Below are 14,701 nucleotides of genomic sequence, written 5' to 3' on the forward strand. Positions count from 1 at the left end.
TCCATCCTCCTTCATGTAGCAAAACCTCAATCTTACCTGGGTTATTCTTTCGTATCACCCTCCTGGACACACTGTTTCCAGAGTTTTCTCACTTGGAACACAGGGGGGTGGATTGGATCTGTATTTTTCAAACTTCAGCCACTCACGTACCTCTTTCTCAATTTTTGCCTACCACCTCTACTTTGATTTACTTATATTTGTCTTTAAACTCACCGTATTAGATAGGAATAGTTCCTCTGAGTGACAGAAAATCCCAAGTAATAGTAGCTTATATAACATAGGAGTTTATTTCTCTCACAAATAAAAGTATGGGAAACTATCCTAAGCTGGTTGTCCCATGGTCATCTGGGATCCAGATTCCTTCAATTTTGTTGCTCCTCCATCCTAACGTGCTTCCACCTCATGGTCCAATATGGCTGCACAAGCTCCAGCCATCAGGTCTGCATCCTGGCAGCAGGAATAACAAAAGAAGAGAAGGAGAGCATATCCCCTTCCTTTAAGAACACTCAATACATTTTGCCCACACACCACCTCCTCTGTCAGTCTAACGGCTTACTGTTACACTTGGTCATACCTAACTGCAAGGGAGGCTGGGAAATGGAGTCCTTATTTCAAGGGCACTGTGCCAGGTACTGATCAGTGGGAGAAAGGGAGAGGAAATATTAGAGGAAACCAGCAGATTACGTTGCCCCAATTTTATAGAGACTCATATAGTTTTCTCTCTCACTCTAAGCAATAATATCCATGATATCTCTGATTTCATGGGCTAGTTATATGTTTTTCTAAAATACATTAAAATAAATACCTAGCCGTTAAAATAAATACATATATACATATAGGCATGTGTGTTAGGTACAGATATCAATATACACTAGAGGGTGGGAGACTGCTCCGGTCCCCAGTGACCCAGGCCTCTGCTTGTTCATACCCTTATGTAGACCCCTCCCCTTGAATCTGGACTGAACTGTGACCTGCAGTAAAGCAACAGAATGCAGCAGAAGTGACACTAGGCCTGTTTCAACCCCCAGCCTTTTTTTTTTTTCTTAAAGATTTTATTTATTTATTTTAGAGAGAGAGAGAGAGCAGGGGGAGGGTCAGAGGGAGAGGGAGAGAAAGAATCCCAAGCAGACCCTGTGATGAGCACGGAGCCCAACACAGGGCTCCATCTCACAACCCTGAGATCATGACCTGAGCCGAAATCAAAAGTCGGATCCTTAACTGACTGAGCCCCCAGGTGCCCCTCAACCCCCAGCTTTAAGAAACTCCCACAGCTCCTTCTTTTGTATCCTGGGGAAAGTTGAGTGCTGTATAAAAACTGTGACCACCTCGAGACCATCATTGTGTGAGGAAGCCCAAGCTAATTACCTAGAGACCACGTGGAAGAAAACAGAAAAACCCAGCTGACAACTGACAGCGAGAACCAGGTCCCAGATACATGGCCATGTCTGAGCTTTTCCAGCCAATTCCCAGCACTGTGGACCACTCCAGCTGACGCCGTGTAGAGCAGAACTGAGCTGTCCCCGGCGAGCCCAGCCCAAACTGCAAACTGAGCAAATAAATGGTGATTTTCTTTTAGGCTGTTAAGTTTTGGAGTGGTGTGTTATGCAGCAATATATAACCAAAGCACATTTATCTGTATAACAACTAAAATCATGTTATGCATCATTACTCTTGGAAAATTCTGGATTAAGTGACGCTCTAATGTTCTAGAAGAGCGTGAGCTCTCTCTCTCTCACACACACAGACTCAGACATCACCAGATAGATGCACAAGCAGGAAATTGATTGAAGACTTGTGGCATGCCAACATGACCACAATAACCTCCCAAATGGTCTCTGTTTTTTCTCTTGTCCCCTTGCACCTGGGAGCAGCCGAAGAGAGAACGTTTGCAAAATGCAAATCTGATCACATCACTCCCCTGCTTATCACCCACTGCAGTGTGCACGAGGGGTCTCCTCAGGTTCAACTATACACTCACACTCAACAGATGACCATAAGCCACACTTGGCGTTGACCTACTCTGAAGCCTATACGACAGGAACCTTAGCCTGCTAGCATGGCCCTCAATGAATGCCAGCACCAGGCACTTCTCTCAGTGGGGGGTCCTTCCTGCCGGCCAGCAGAGTAAAGCACGGGTTCAAGGAAATGGGATCCCATCAGTGGGTGCAGGAGCCATCCTAGCTTAAAAGCTTCATGCCCCACGGGAGCCCACATCTTTGGACCTGCCCAGTTACATGAGTCACTGTGCTCAGGAAACCCAAAGTATGATTTTCCACCAGGTATTTATTGTTCCTTCCAGTCCAGATGTAGGTTACCAATCTCTCGATCCTTGTTTTTTAAAAAATTATTTTTTAGAACAATTCTAGATTTATAGAAAAATTGGGAAGGTAGTACAGAGAGTTCCCACAGACCTGGCACCCAGTTTCCCCTATTATTAACATCTTACGTTAGTACAGGACATTTGTTACAATTAATGAACCAAAATGGATACATTATTATTAGCTAAAGCCCGTACTTATTCAGAGTTCCTTAGTATTTACCTAATGTCCTTTTTCTGTCCAGGATCCCACTGAGGATACCACGCTACATTTAGTTGTCACGTCCCTTTAGGCTCCTCTTGGCTGTGACAGTTTCTCAGACTTGCCCTGTTTTTGATGACTTTGACAGTCTTGAGGAGAACTGGTCAGGCATTTTGTATAATGTCCCTCAATTGGGATTTGTCTGATGTTTATCTCATAATTAGACTGGGGTTGTGGGTTTTGGGAGGAAGACCACAGAGGTAAAGTGCCATCCTCATGATAGCCTATCAAGGTACATGCTATCAACATAATCTGACTGTTGATGTTGACCTTGACCACGTGGCTGAGGTAGTCAGGTTTGTTACGTATCTCTCCTGTAAAGTTACTCCCTCTTCATACTGTGCTCCCTGCAGGTCACTATGCTCAGCCCACCCTTAAGAACTGGGGAGTTATGTTCCCCCCTCCTTGGGGATGGAGTATCCTATATATTTGGAATTGTGCATGGGAGATTTATCTTTTCTCCCCCTCTTTTTCATTTGTCATACTTTAGGTTACAATCCAATATTATTTTATTTGACCAAAATTGTCCAGCCTTTGAAAGCTCTTTCAGGTGCTCCCGATGTCCTTTGACACACCCCCATCCTTGTGTGTGTGTGTGTGTGTGTGAGTGTATTGAAGGACTTCCTTCCTTCCTGGCACCCTAAGGCACTCCATGCTCATCTTGTATATGTCCTGCTCCAGTTCCAGAATCAGCTGTTTCTCCCTGGTTCCTTGTGTTGGTGGATGGTATTAGAAACCAAGTTTGGGTACCATGTGTGCTTGCTGCTGTCCAGTATCATTGTCTAGGCTCTCTGAGCTGATAGAGAAAGGAAATGTACATGTGTATACTAACCTGTGTGCATACACGTATCTATAAATATTTCTGTATGTAATCTTCTGCGTCTCAATTAAGCTAAACATGAGATCATACTGATATCTCCAGTTTTTTTTTTTTTAAAGATTTTATTTATCTGAGAGAGAGAGAGAGAGATAGAGAGATCACAAGCAGGGGGAGGGGCAGAAGGGGAGGGAGAGGAACAAGGAGACTCCTTGCTGAGCAGGGAGCCCAGTGGAGGGCTAGATCCCAGGACGCTGAGATCTTGACCTGAGCTGAAGTCAGACGCTTAACCGCTTAACCACTTAACCGTCTGAGCCACCCAGGCGCCCCTGAAATCTCCGCTTCTAATCAATTACCATATGGATCATCCCAGCCTCTTCCTCAGGGGTCATTTTTATTATAGCAATGTTGCCTAGTAACATAGTGGACATATGTTATCTGTTTCCAAGGAAACAGAGCTAGATAGTTAACCAAAGGTCAAATTCTCATGCAAAAGTGGAAGAGGTTTTGTTAACCCTTTACTCACACGCATCAGTGGCTCCCACGGCTCTGTGGGTAAGAACAAACTCCGTGGCGAGCTCTGCAGCCACCTGGCTTGCCGACAGTCCAGCCTCATCTCCTCCCATGTTCCTCCACGGCAGCCACCTCTGCCAAGCCTCACACCGTCCTCCTTCTCTCCCAGGGCCTTTGCGCATGCCAGTCCCTCTGCTGGGCAGGCCTCTTTTCCCTGCCCTCTTTATCTGGCTGCCCCTATTCATCCTTTGGACCTCAGCCCAATCCTTGCTTGGGCAGGGGAGCCATCCCCATCTCCCGGACTAGGTCAGCACCCTGCCGCAGGCTCAGCACAGCACTGCGTACTTTTGCTTTATGGCCTTTACTACGGAAGCAGTGTTACGTTTTCTCACCCTTTCCTCCCACTAGAATATGAGCTTCTTGAGGGTAGGGCTGCAGTTTATCTAGTTAACCAGTATATGACAGGTGCTCAGTAAATACTGGCTCATTTGCTTCATTCTTCATTTAATAAATATTCATCAAGGGCCTTCTATGGGTTGGCCCCTTTTCTAGTCTCTGGGGATACAGGAGGGAGGGAGACAGGCAAAGCTTCTGCCTCTTGGTATCTACTTTTTAGTGGGTGTGACAAAAACAAATAAGCTCATGTCAGGAGTTTATAAATGCTATGGAGAAAAATTCAGAGTTAAGGAGTAAAGGTGTTGGGGCACTGCTAGTTTTAAAAGGATGGTCTGGGGGCGCCTGGGTGGCTCAGTCGTTAAGCGTCTGCCTTCGGCTCAGGTCACGATCCCAGCGTCCTGGGATCGAGCCCTGCATCGGGCTCCCTGCTCCGCGGGAAGCCTGCTTCTCCCTCTCCCACTCCCACTGCTTGTGTTCCCTCTCTCGCTGTGTCTCTCTCTGTCAAATAAATAAATAAAATCTTTAAAAAAAAAAAGGATGGTCTGGGAAGGTGTCTCCGAGAAGGGGGCATCTGACCAAGGACTTGAAGGAAGGAAGGGAGCGAGCCCTGGGGATATCAGGCAGAAGAGTGTCCTGGGAAGAAGGAAGAGCAAAGGCAAAGGCTCTGAAGCAGGACTGCACACGCAGGGGGGGAACAGGGAGCGCTTCACACGGAGGTCTCAGCCAATCACCAGAGCCCCTACTACGTCCATTTCACAGATGAGAAGCTGGGCTCCAGGTGACACACGGCTGGGAGTGGCAGTGCCGGGAGGCACACGGGAGTCTGGGGTCACAGCTAGCTTCCCCTCAAGGTCCTGAGCAAGAGGCCAGCCTCTGAAGGCAGGGAGAGACTGAAGCCTCCCCACCCCCGAGGTCCCACCCAGGGCTCCACCACTCAGGCCTCAAAGGCACAGACACCCAGTTTCCAGGCCATCCTGGTTGACAAGGACTGCACAGGCCTTTGGAGCAGGACGTGTCAGGCTCTCCCATGAGGTGGCTGAGGAGCCAGGACAGGGCATCCTCTTCTGCCTATCCTTCCAGGTGGTCGACCCCGGCTGGTCTTCTGAAAGCCCCCAGAGCCCGCATTTTCATGATCCCACTGACAGAGGTGAACGCTGAGGCTCACAGAGATGGGATGACCTAGCTGAGGACATGCAAGTGAGCTGGCCTCCAAGTCTTCGTGGAAACCCCACGATCTTCGGACCGAACTTCTCTCGGGGCTTGTCCTGGGCCTCCACAGACGGAGTGTCACCTTCACTTTTGTGCTCTGGGCACCTCCCTTGATTCCACCTTAATCTGGGCCCTGTAAAGGAAACAGTGACGCCTACCCACCTCTCACCCTCACACACTGCGCTGGGCTCTAGGGGATCAGACCCGGGCCCTGGCCTCCAGGAGCGGCCAGTCGGATGAGGGAGGCTGACCCGCAAAGAAAATAACTTCCAGAGATCAGAGCGATAATGCGGGCAAAGGGCCAGCCCAGCTGAAGGGGCCCGAGGTCGGCTTCCCAGGGGAGGAGGCACTGCAGCTGGGCCTGGGAGGGCGACCGTGTGTGCAGCCATTGGCAATTCCCCAAGAGAACACCCACCTTGGACTGCGCACCCCACTGTCCCACAAAGAAGAGCCGGGAAAGGGGGGGGGGGTGTTCGTCAGAAGCTTCCTTTCAGCCTTCAGGTGGCGCCCTTGAGCCACGGAGCCGCTCGCGCCTGGGAAGACTGTCCCGACCTAGGGACCTGGGAGAGGACTCGGGTCCCACCTGGGGGCTGTGCTTGTTGGACGGGGTGGGGGCGGAGGGAGCGACGCGGCTCCGTGCGGCAGGGACGTCCCAGCGGGGCATTTGGGGGTGGGGGAGAGGCAGGCGGCGGGGGAGGGGTCTCCCTCAGCACCCACCCCCGCGCCCCGCGCCCCGCTCCTGCACCCGGCCCCGCGGGCTCAGAGCTTCAGTTCCCCGAGCTGGCGCGCCGGCGAAACAGATAAGCCCTCCGGGGACGGGGAGGGGCAGGAGCCCGATCCCCCGCCGGCCCGACACCCAGCCTGCTACCCGCCTCCCGCTCCCTCCCCGCGCTAACTCTCCGGGCACCCTCGCCGGCCGCGGGCGGAGCTCGATCGGCGGCGCTCGGAGCTCCCCGGCTCCCGCCCCTGCCCCTCCCTCCCCGGAGGCCCCAGCGGCCGCCGCCGTAGAGCCCGGCGCGGCGCCAGCAGGTACGTGCGCCTCCGCAGCGGTTCCGGGCCGGGCCGGGCCGGGCCGGGGAGGGGGCGGGAGCCGGGGAGGGCGAGGCGGTGGCGGCCGGGCCCGCGCGCGCCCGGGCTGCGCCGCAGCGGAGACACCGGCGGGCGGGCGCCGGTGCGGGGAGGCGGGCGGGCGCCCGGGGAGGACGCGCCCCTGCCCCGGCCCGCGGGCCGCCGGTGCCCGCGTCTCCCGCGCGCGGAGACGGGGAGGGAGGCCCGGCGCAGGTACGCACGCGGACCGGGAACGGCGGGGGCCGGCGGGAGGCCGAGGGCCCCGGGCGCGGAGGGCCGGCGAGGGAGAGCTAGCCTGACCTCGCGGCCCGGCCGAAGGACACGCGGCGAGGGGAACCCGGGCGCACGCGGGTCCGCGGGGAGCCGGGCCTCCCTGGGCCGCCTGGCCGCCCTGCTACCCGCGCCGCCCGGCCGGGTCCGGCCTGGCCCGGCCCCGCCGCGTTTGTGGTCAAGGGCAGGAGCAGGGGGTGTGAGGTGCGGGCAGGCGGGCGCGCGGGATGCGGCGGGCAGCCGGGGTGCTGGGGTTTTCTGCGCGGAACTTTGGGTATAACAGCGTGGACCTGCGTGTGCGTTTGTGCGCGCCCCGAGGCTTTGTGTACAACTCGTGCGTGTGTGTATCGATGGGGTTCTGTGAAGCTTCACCCACGGCCGCTGGGCGTCTGTCTCCCCGCGTGTTAGTGCGCGCGGGGGTGGGGTGGGGTGGGGTGCTGGGCCCCAGGCGGGTCTCGGTGGGTGCCGTCCGGGGATAGTTCACTGTGTGTGCGTAACCAGCTCTGCCCCTTCCCGGGGTGTGAGTCCCAGTGTGGTCTGCGGATCTTGGGGTCACACTGCGCCGCTTCCCATGTCTGTGGGCGCTGCCTGTGGTAAAGGTTCCTGGGAGTGTGCATGTGGATCTGGGCTGTGTCTTTCGGGTCCTGTTGGACTGCAGATGAAATTTGAGTGATTGGAGTGTTACTGGTACGGTTGGCGGGGCCGCGGTGCGGTGAGCAGTGGACACCAGCGTCTTTGTCAGTTTGTTTCTGCTTGTGTGTGTGTGTGTTGGGGGGGGGGTAATTGGGCATGCCCTTGTATAACTGGTGGGGACTGGTGGGGATCTCTGAATCTGTGTGGAGACATCACAACTCTGGGTGACAGGGAGCCTCTTTTTTCTCTGCCCTTTTCCTAACTCTGGCATCCTAAGAAAAAGTTTTGGGTTCCTGCTAGGTGAAAGAAAGCCCTGCTCCCAGAATTTGGGTGCCCTGAGTTTCCTTGGGATATGGAGGTATCAGCATGCTGGTCTGGGAGGGGAGTTCTTTGGGCCACTCCAGGAGCTGAGTTCTGTGGAGGGTGCTGAAGATCTGGGTGGAGGGGGGCACATCTGGACACCCACTGGGCGGGAATGGTCACCGCCCCTCCCTGTTTGTGGTGGCACTCAGGAAAATGCTTTTGGTGCCAAGAGTAAAAAAGCCAGCCAGCACACCACACCACACCTCTCCTCTCCGTTTACTGGAAAGTGGGGACAGCCTGGGCAGAGCCTGGCTCTGAGTAGGTAGCCCACTACCCCGGGTCGGGGGAGGGATTGTCTGCCTGGGCCGGTTGCCAAGCCCTTCCTGAGGGCTGGCTGTGTTCCAAGCCAGGGGGCTGGGACCGGGACGGAATTCAGACACATCCCTGCCCTCAAGCTGCTCCCTGTGGTCTTCAACAGTGGGACAAAGTAGAGTCTACCAGTGGGGGCTGGAAGAGCCAGGGAGGGAGGGTGGAATGATGCCACGCGTGCAGAGAATGCGGGTTTGCAGGTTTGTAGGTGATAACAATTCTTAGGGAAACTGTATTCAACTTGTGGCCCCCACATGCATGCCAGGGGTCCTGCCACGGTTTGTAAAGCAGAGGTAGTAATTCCTGCTCACGGGGCTGGTAAAGGTTACAGGAGAGACTCCCGAGTGAAGTGCCTGGCTATAGGGTGGGCGGGTGCTCAGCAAACGTTTATTAAATTGGAACTCGGGAAAGAGGGACGTGGTGGTAGGAATGGGTTGTAAGTGGAAACGGGCTTTGTACTCACATGAAAGGCCCTGTGTGTGCTAAGAGGAGGTATCTGCTGCAAAGTCCACGTTGGAGGGAAGATCAGAAAGATTGAAAAACGTGCCTTCTTGCACTGAGGCTCTCTGAGTGTCATTCATTCATTCGTTCCATTCATTTGCACTTCATTTGCTCATATTCTTTCTCTCTCTCTCTCTCTCTCTCTCTCTCACACACACACACACACGCATGCACGCACACACACAGAACCACAGGGCACGGGAGAATACACTCAGGTGTGGGAATGCAGAGAAACATCTAGAATCGTATATATGTGTGTGTAGACATACCAGGGTGTGCGAGCTACTCTGTACCTGGGGGTCTCTGTACAGCACGGACACTTGGGTCTATGTGCCTGGGCCCTGGGTATATGTGCCCCCAGGATGTGGGTGTGTACAGGGAAGGGTCGGGAGTTCTAGATGCCAGGTGGGTGCTGGGAGCGGGGGCAGCACTGGATCTACCAAAGGGAGGACGCATCATCCACTCCGGCTGAGGGTGGTTGTGAGGGAATGAGGGCCTACGTTGGCCAGATTCTTCCATTTTGCAAGCGAAGCCAGGAATCCAGAGTTTAAAATGTAAAATCTTTTGCTTTTTATATATTGGCAACTACTTCAAAAATAAGTGAACAGACCAGAAACAACAAAAAAGCAAAACTTTGACGAGCCAAATATGGTCCATTGGCTGAAGCTGGCATTCTCTGACGGGAATGCACGTGTGCCGCCTGGGTGTGGGCGGGTGTGTTCGGATACTTGGGTGGGGTATCTCCTCTTTGAGCAGACACTGACCCCTTCCCCCCGCCCCCTCAGCTCCCCTTCTGTGGTTCCCATCCAGGTCCTCCCCATCTTCTACTTCCATAAAGGCATTCGGCTTTGACCTCAGCCATGGCTCTCGAATGGGCTCCTTCCTCTTTGCCCTCTCAGCCACCATCCCTCCACCCCTGACCACAGCAGATCCCTCCCTGGACCCCTGACCTCCGCTCTCCTCCTTCCAATTCTGTCTTCCATGGAGGAAGGAGCCCGAGAGAGCTTCCTGAAACCTAGGCAGATCAGCACTCTCTGCGCCCACACCTCGCCTCCCTGGCTCCTTGGCCTGGCCTCCAGAGTCCTTTGAAAGCTGGTCCCAGCTGACCTCTGAGGCACCCCTCTCTAGAATGCCCTCACCCCCCACCCCCCACAGCTGGGGGATTTCCCACTCATCCTCTGAGGTCTGGTTCAAATGCCACCAACTCCTAGAAACTTCCTTGACTTTCTCCTCTTTGTCCCCACACCATCGTCATCATCTCTGCCCCTCCCCGTGCCCGCAGTCACCCTCATTTCATCATGACAGTGTCCATTAATTGAACTGGCTGGGGCCTCACATTATTTTATGAAATCCCCGCATCAACCCTAGGAGGGAGGCGTTTCACTTATTCCCATTTAACAGATGAGAACATTGAGTCTGGAGGGGTCACCTCACTTGTCCAAGTTCGAGTGGTGAAGCTGGGATTTGAACGTGATAGCCACTGTCTTAATGATAACTTACTGAGCACCTACTGTTCTGAGTCCTTTATATGGATGATCTCAATCCCTACGCCAGTCCCATTAAGTAGGGAGGAGTAGTGTTATTGTCACTTAATAGACAGGGAAACTGAGGCCAGAGAGGATAAGTAAATTGCCCAAAGCCGCGCGCCAGCCGGTGGTGAAGCAGGGTCCTGGCCTGGATTGGATGGCACCACTCTGTCATTGTCTGATTCCCCATCTATCCCCACCTCCGTCTGGCAGGCTCCCCCAGGTGGGAACTGTGCCCGGCCGCCCTCACACAACTGAGGTCTGGTGCCAGCAGGCTCCTGGTAGAGGTTTGTTAAATTCGACTGACTTTCTCTTTTCTCTTCTAGCTGCCAAGAGGCCAAGGCATGAGCGGGGGCCTTCCTTCCCAATGGCATCTCCCCCCGGTCTGGAACTGAAGACACTGCGCAATGGCCCCCAGATCCCAAGGAGACCAGCTCCTGTGGGCCCGGCAGCTCTGCCCAGGGAGGGTGTGGAGAATGTCTGCTTTTCCTCAGAGGAGCGTGAGACCCATTTCCAGAACCCAGGGGACACCAGACTGGGCAGATCCCCCAGCCCCCCCGGAGGGGGGTTCCCCTCATGGCCCCGATCCCAGCGGGACGATCTATCCCTGCGTTCAGAAGAGGGGCCAGGCCTAGAGCCCGTGAGCCGCCCGGTGGATTATGGCTTTGTTTCTGCTCTCGTTTTTCTGGTGAGTGGGATCCTCTTGGTGGTGACAGCATACGCCATCCCACGTGAGGCCCGAGTCAACCCTGACACAGTGACAGCGCGGGAGATGGAGCGGCTAGAGATGTACTATGCCCGCCTGGGCTCCCACCTGGACAAGTGCATCATCGCGGGCCTGGGGCTGCTCACCGTGGGCGGCATGCTTCTGTCAGTGCTGCTGACGGTCTCCCTGTGCAAGGGCGAGCTGTACCGCCGGCCCACCTTCGTCCCCGGCAGGGGCTCCAGGAAGACCTACGGCTCCATTAACCTGCGCATGAGGCAGCTCAATGGGGACGGGGGCCAGGCCCTGGTGGAAAACGAAGTTGTCCAGGTCTCAGAGACCAGCCACACCCTCCAGGGGTCTTAAGTAAGAGCCCACCCCGTGTGGCTGCTTCAGCTGCAGGGCTCCAAGGCCCCCGAGAGCCTGGGGTTGCAGACTGAGCTCCACGGAGGGCCCTGCGGAAGGAGCCTTGGGTGGGTGCTGGAGGGGGGAGTCCCGGGGCCAGGCCCAGGCGGCACGTGGGAGAGCGGTCCCCTGATCTGTTTGCAGCTTGAGGTTTTGCCTAAGGTTTGTTTGGAGGATGGCTTCTGCTGCTAAAAATACAAAAATTTGGAAACCACTGCCCTTGGAGGATGAGGTTTCTTGGCATTTCCGAGGATTGAGAGCCCTTTGAAAGGCTGCCCATTCTGTTCCTCATGCCTTGGGGAATTCCGGGATCTCTGCGGTCCTCATCAGCCAAGTGTGGGTGTTGGGCGACCTTGGAGGGACCCCCTTTCAGCCCTGACCATCTGTTGGGAGGTGGCTTCCTGACGACAGGAGAAATCCACACTGAGGTGACCGTCCCCTCTCCGGGCCTCAGTCCCCCCTGCCTGTGAAGTGAGAGGGTTGGACTGGATGATCCCCAGGGCCCCTCCAGTTCTGCCTTAGGAATGGGAGCCCAGTAAATCTCTGCTTCTGGCCACTCTTACAGGAAAGGAGGGTGGTGTCTGGCAGTTGCTCACCATTCTCGGTGCCATTTTCTGGCCCGGCTCTGGTGGCCCCCACTGTCATACATGTAGCAGCCCACACAGTCCTGCCGAAGAGCCCCCTAAGTCCCCTGGTTAGGCTGGGTTCAAGTCCAAAGTTGGCTACAGCCTGATTTGGGTCTTGGGATCGAATTACCTGCAGTGACCAGATCTCAGCACATATCTTGCAAGGTCAAGTGCACAGACAAGAGGGCTCTTTCATACAAGAAAGGGTGAGGGCTTTGTTGTATTTCCGTGGACATGATGTGGGCTTCCAGTACCTCCCCCTTCTCAATACTGTCTCTGGGCCTCACCTTATTCAGGTAGCAGGAAAAAAAAATTTTTAATGCTGAATTTGTAACCTCCCTTCCCCCCCTTAGCAGTAAAGCGAGCCCCAGTGTATGTGGGGAGAAATCAGGCACGTTCTGGTGGCCTAGAAGCTCCTAGTGACCACCTTGTGTTCCGTTTTTTCCTGTGGCATGTTTGCAGGCTCCGTCCAGACTCTTTTCAACTAGTGACAAGGAAAGGAAGTGGGCCCTAGGGGGCAGGGAGATACAGGTCCTTGAGGACTGGGGGAGGCATTGCCTGGTGTGAACGGCCCTCGGGGGCTTGGAGAGTACGTGCCTTCTAGGCCCCACTGGTGTGAAGACTCTAAAGGCATCATTTCCGTGAGCCCCCCGACCCCATGCAGGTCCTACTCACTCCATCTCAGTTGGCCAGGTGGGCCCTGGATCCTAACTGTCCCTTGGAGGTGGAGGGTGGGGTGGGATGGGGTCTGTAGGCTATAGAGCCGTCCTGATTAGCTGTAACCCGAGCCTTCGATCCGGCGAGCGGAACATCTGGGCAATGTAACGTCACAGCTGCTAGGACAGATCAAATATCTGCTCCTGCTGGCAGGTTTTGCCAGGAGTAGAGGGTTGGGGGAGGACTGGAGGGGACAAGGGCTGTTCAGCGTGGCCTGCGGGGTTCCGTTCCTGGCGTTGAAGGGGTGCGGTTTGGAAAAGAACAAAGCCTCAAGTGGGTAAAAGATGCACAAGTCAGGGCTTCCCTGATGTGTCGCTTGCCCCCACCCGTGCTCCAGAGGACTGGATGCACAGAGTGGCAGGAGCCGTTCTAGGTAAACTACAGTCGAGTTGAACATCCCAAATGATGGGCTGAGGCCTTTCCAATCCCTACAGTGATGATAACACTAATACTGGTCCAAGCCATATGGACTACCATGACGGCGGGGGCTCATTTGACTCCAGCCTGTTGAGTGGATGCATCTGGGACCATCAGTGCCTATCAGTTTAAAGGCAGTGAATTGTATTTAGGGGCTAAATCTGTTGGAAGATGGAATCCCGGGAATCCCAGGTTTGCTCGAAGCCAGAGAAGCCTGCTTTGCATCTTCCTGCAGAAACTCCTTTAGAAAATGTGTACAATGGATCGAGGCAGTGATTACCTCGTCAGTAAATTAAGAAAACTTGAGCGATGCCAAAAACATTTCCCCAAGACTGCAGCTGAGCTCTCCCAGCCAGTGGGGCAGAAACAGGTTTAGGAAGGAATTGGAGGAGCATGGCGCAGGGTGCCGAGAACTTTCTTTGTAGGTTTTTTTGGGGGTAGGTGTGATGTGGTCCCAGGGGACCCTGTGGTCACTGGAACGTGCCTCACGTGCAGGAACTGCCTCTCCTACCCGACATGCTACTGGGGTCCCCCAAACCTTGCTTCCCTAGTGTGTTTGATAGCCACTTTGGAGTTGGTAAACCTGGCTTTGAATCCAGGCTCTGTGACCTTGGGCAAGCTACTCCAACTCTGTTGTCTTCTCTGTCTGTGAAGCGGGAGAGGTATGATGTCCAGTCACTAAGAGCCCTCCTTCCCCACTTCAGTTAGGGATAACTGGATTAGGCCTGAAACCTCGGGGCCCACATCCTGCCTGCCTTCTCTCGTACCTCTCATCCTACCCATGAGCACATCTGGTTGGTTCTACATTAGGAATCTGCTCCCTGCCCAGTCCTCGGCCACAATTACCTGCTCCACATTGCACATTGCTATTCTAATTTCTCTCCTGTCCACCCTCTGTGCCCAGTTCATCTTCCACTTTGCAGCCAGACAGATTTAATTGGGTCAGGTCACTCCTCTGCTCAAAACCCTCCTATGACTCCCTCTCACTCTGGACAAAAGCCAAAATTCTCCCTCTGACCAGAGGTGGATGTACTGTCCAGGCCCCTCACTCGCCCCAGACACCTTCCAAAGCCCTGAGTCAAAATTTTATTTGTAATTTTGATTTTTTTAAAGGATGGCCCCTTAAATTGCATAAATTCAGGTCTCCCTAGATGTGGGTCCATCCCCCACGGTGGCCCATGAAACCCTACACGATCCGGCCCCTGTGGCTCTCTGACCTTATTTCTCACCCCTTGCCTCTTTGTTCACTCCAGCCACACTTGTCTCCTTGCCATTCCTCAACCCTGCCAGGCACACCCCCCACCTCAGGGCCTTTGCATTTGCTGCTCCTTCTACCAGGAAGGCATTTCCCCTTAATAAGTGCAAGGCCCACTCGCTCACCTCCTTAGGGGCTTTATTCACATATCACCTTTTCAGTGAGTCCCCTGCTGACCGCCTATTTAAAATTGCACCCTTCCCCCATCTCAACCTCATTCTCTCTTTTCCTTCCCTGCTTTATTTCTCTCCAGAGCACTCATCGCCACTGCTGTGTTTTATACTTACTTATTGTCTCTCTCTCCCACCACCTTCCCCACTGGATTGCAAGCCACACGAGGGCCCAGGGCTAGAACAGTGCTTGACACATGGTAGGTATTCCGTGTCGAATGAAT

General features: G+C 54.4%; 1 protein-coding gene across 2 annotated transcripts; it reads left to right on the forward strand.

Moving 5' to 3' along the window:
- The first annotated feature begins 6,434 nt into the window (after nt 1-6,434).
- TMEM74B (transmembrane protein 74B) lies at nt 6,435-14,117 on the forward strand. Of its 2 annotated transcripts, none has more exons than XM_032420159.1 (2): nt 6,435-6,543; nt 10,511-14,117. In XM_032420159.1, exon 2 carries the CDS (start codon nt 10,552-10,554, stop codon nt 11,251-11,253), a length of 702 nt encoding a protein of 233 aa, XP_032276050.1. In that variant the 5' UTR covers nt 6,435-6,543; nt 10,511-10,551; the 3' UTR covers nt 11,254-14,117. The 2 variants fall into 2 exon arrangements, with proteins under 2 accessions (XP_032276050.1, XP_032276049.1); XM_032420158.1 differs by lacking the exon at nt 6,435-6,543 and adding an exon at nt 6,718-6,795.
- Nucleotides 14,118-14,701: the final 584 nt, after the last annotated feature.

This window comes from Phoca vitulina, unplaced genomic scaffold (genome assembly GCF_004348235.1).
Source record: "Phoca vitulina isolate PV1807 unplaced genomic scaffold, GSC_HSeal_1.0 scaffold22, whole genome shotgun sequence".
In the NCBI taxonomy this organism is placed as follows: domain Eukaryota; kingdom Metazoa; phylum Chordata; class Mammalia; order Carnivora; family Phocidae; genus Phoca; species Phoca vitulina.

Bases quoted from the DNA above. Each gene is read 5' to 3' on its own strand.
- TMEM74B (XM_032420159.1), top strand. From the start codon at position 10,552: ATGGCATCTCCCCCCGGTCTGGAACTGAAGACACTGCGCAATGGCCCC.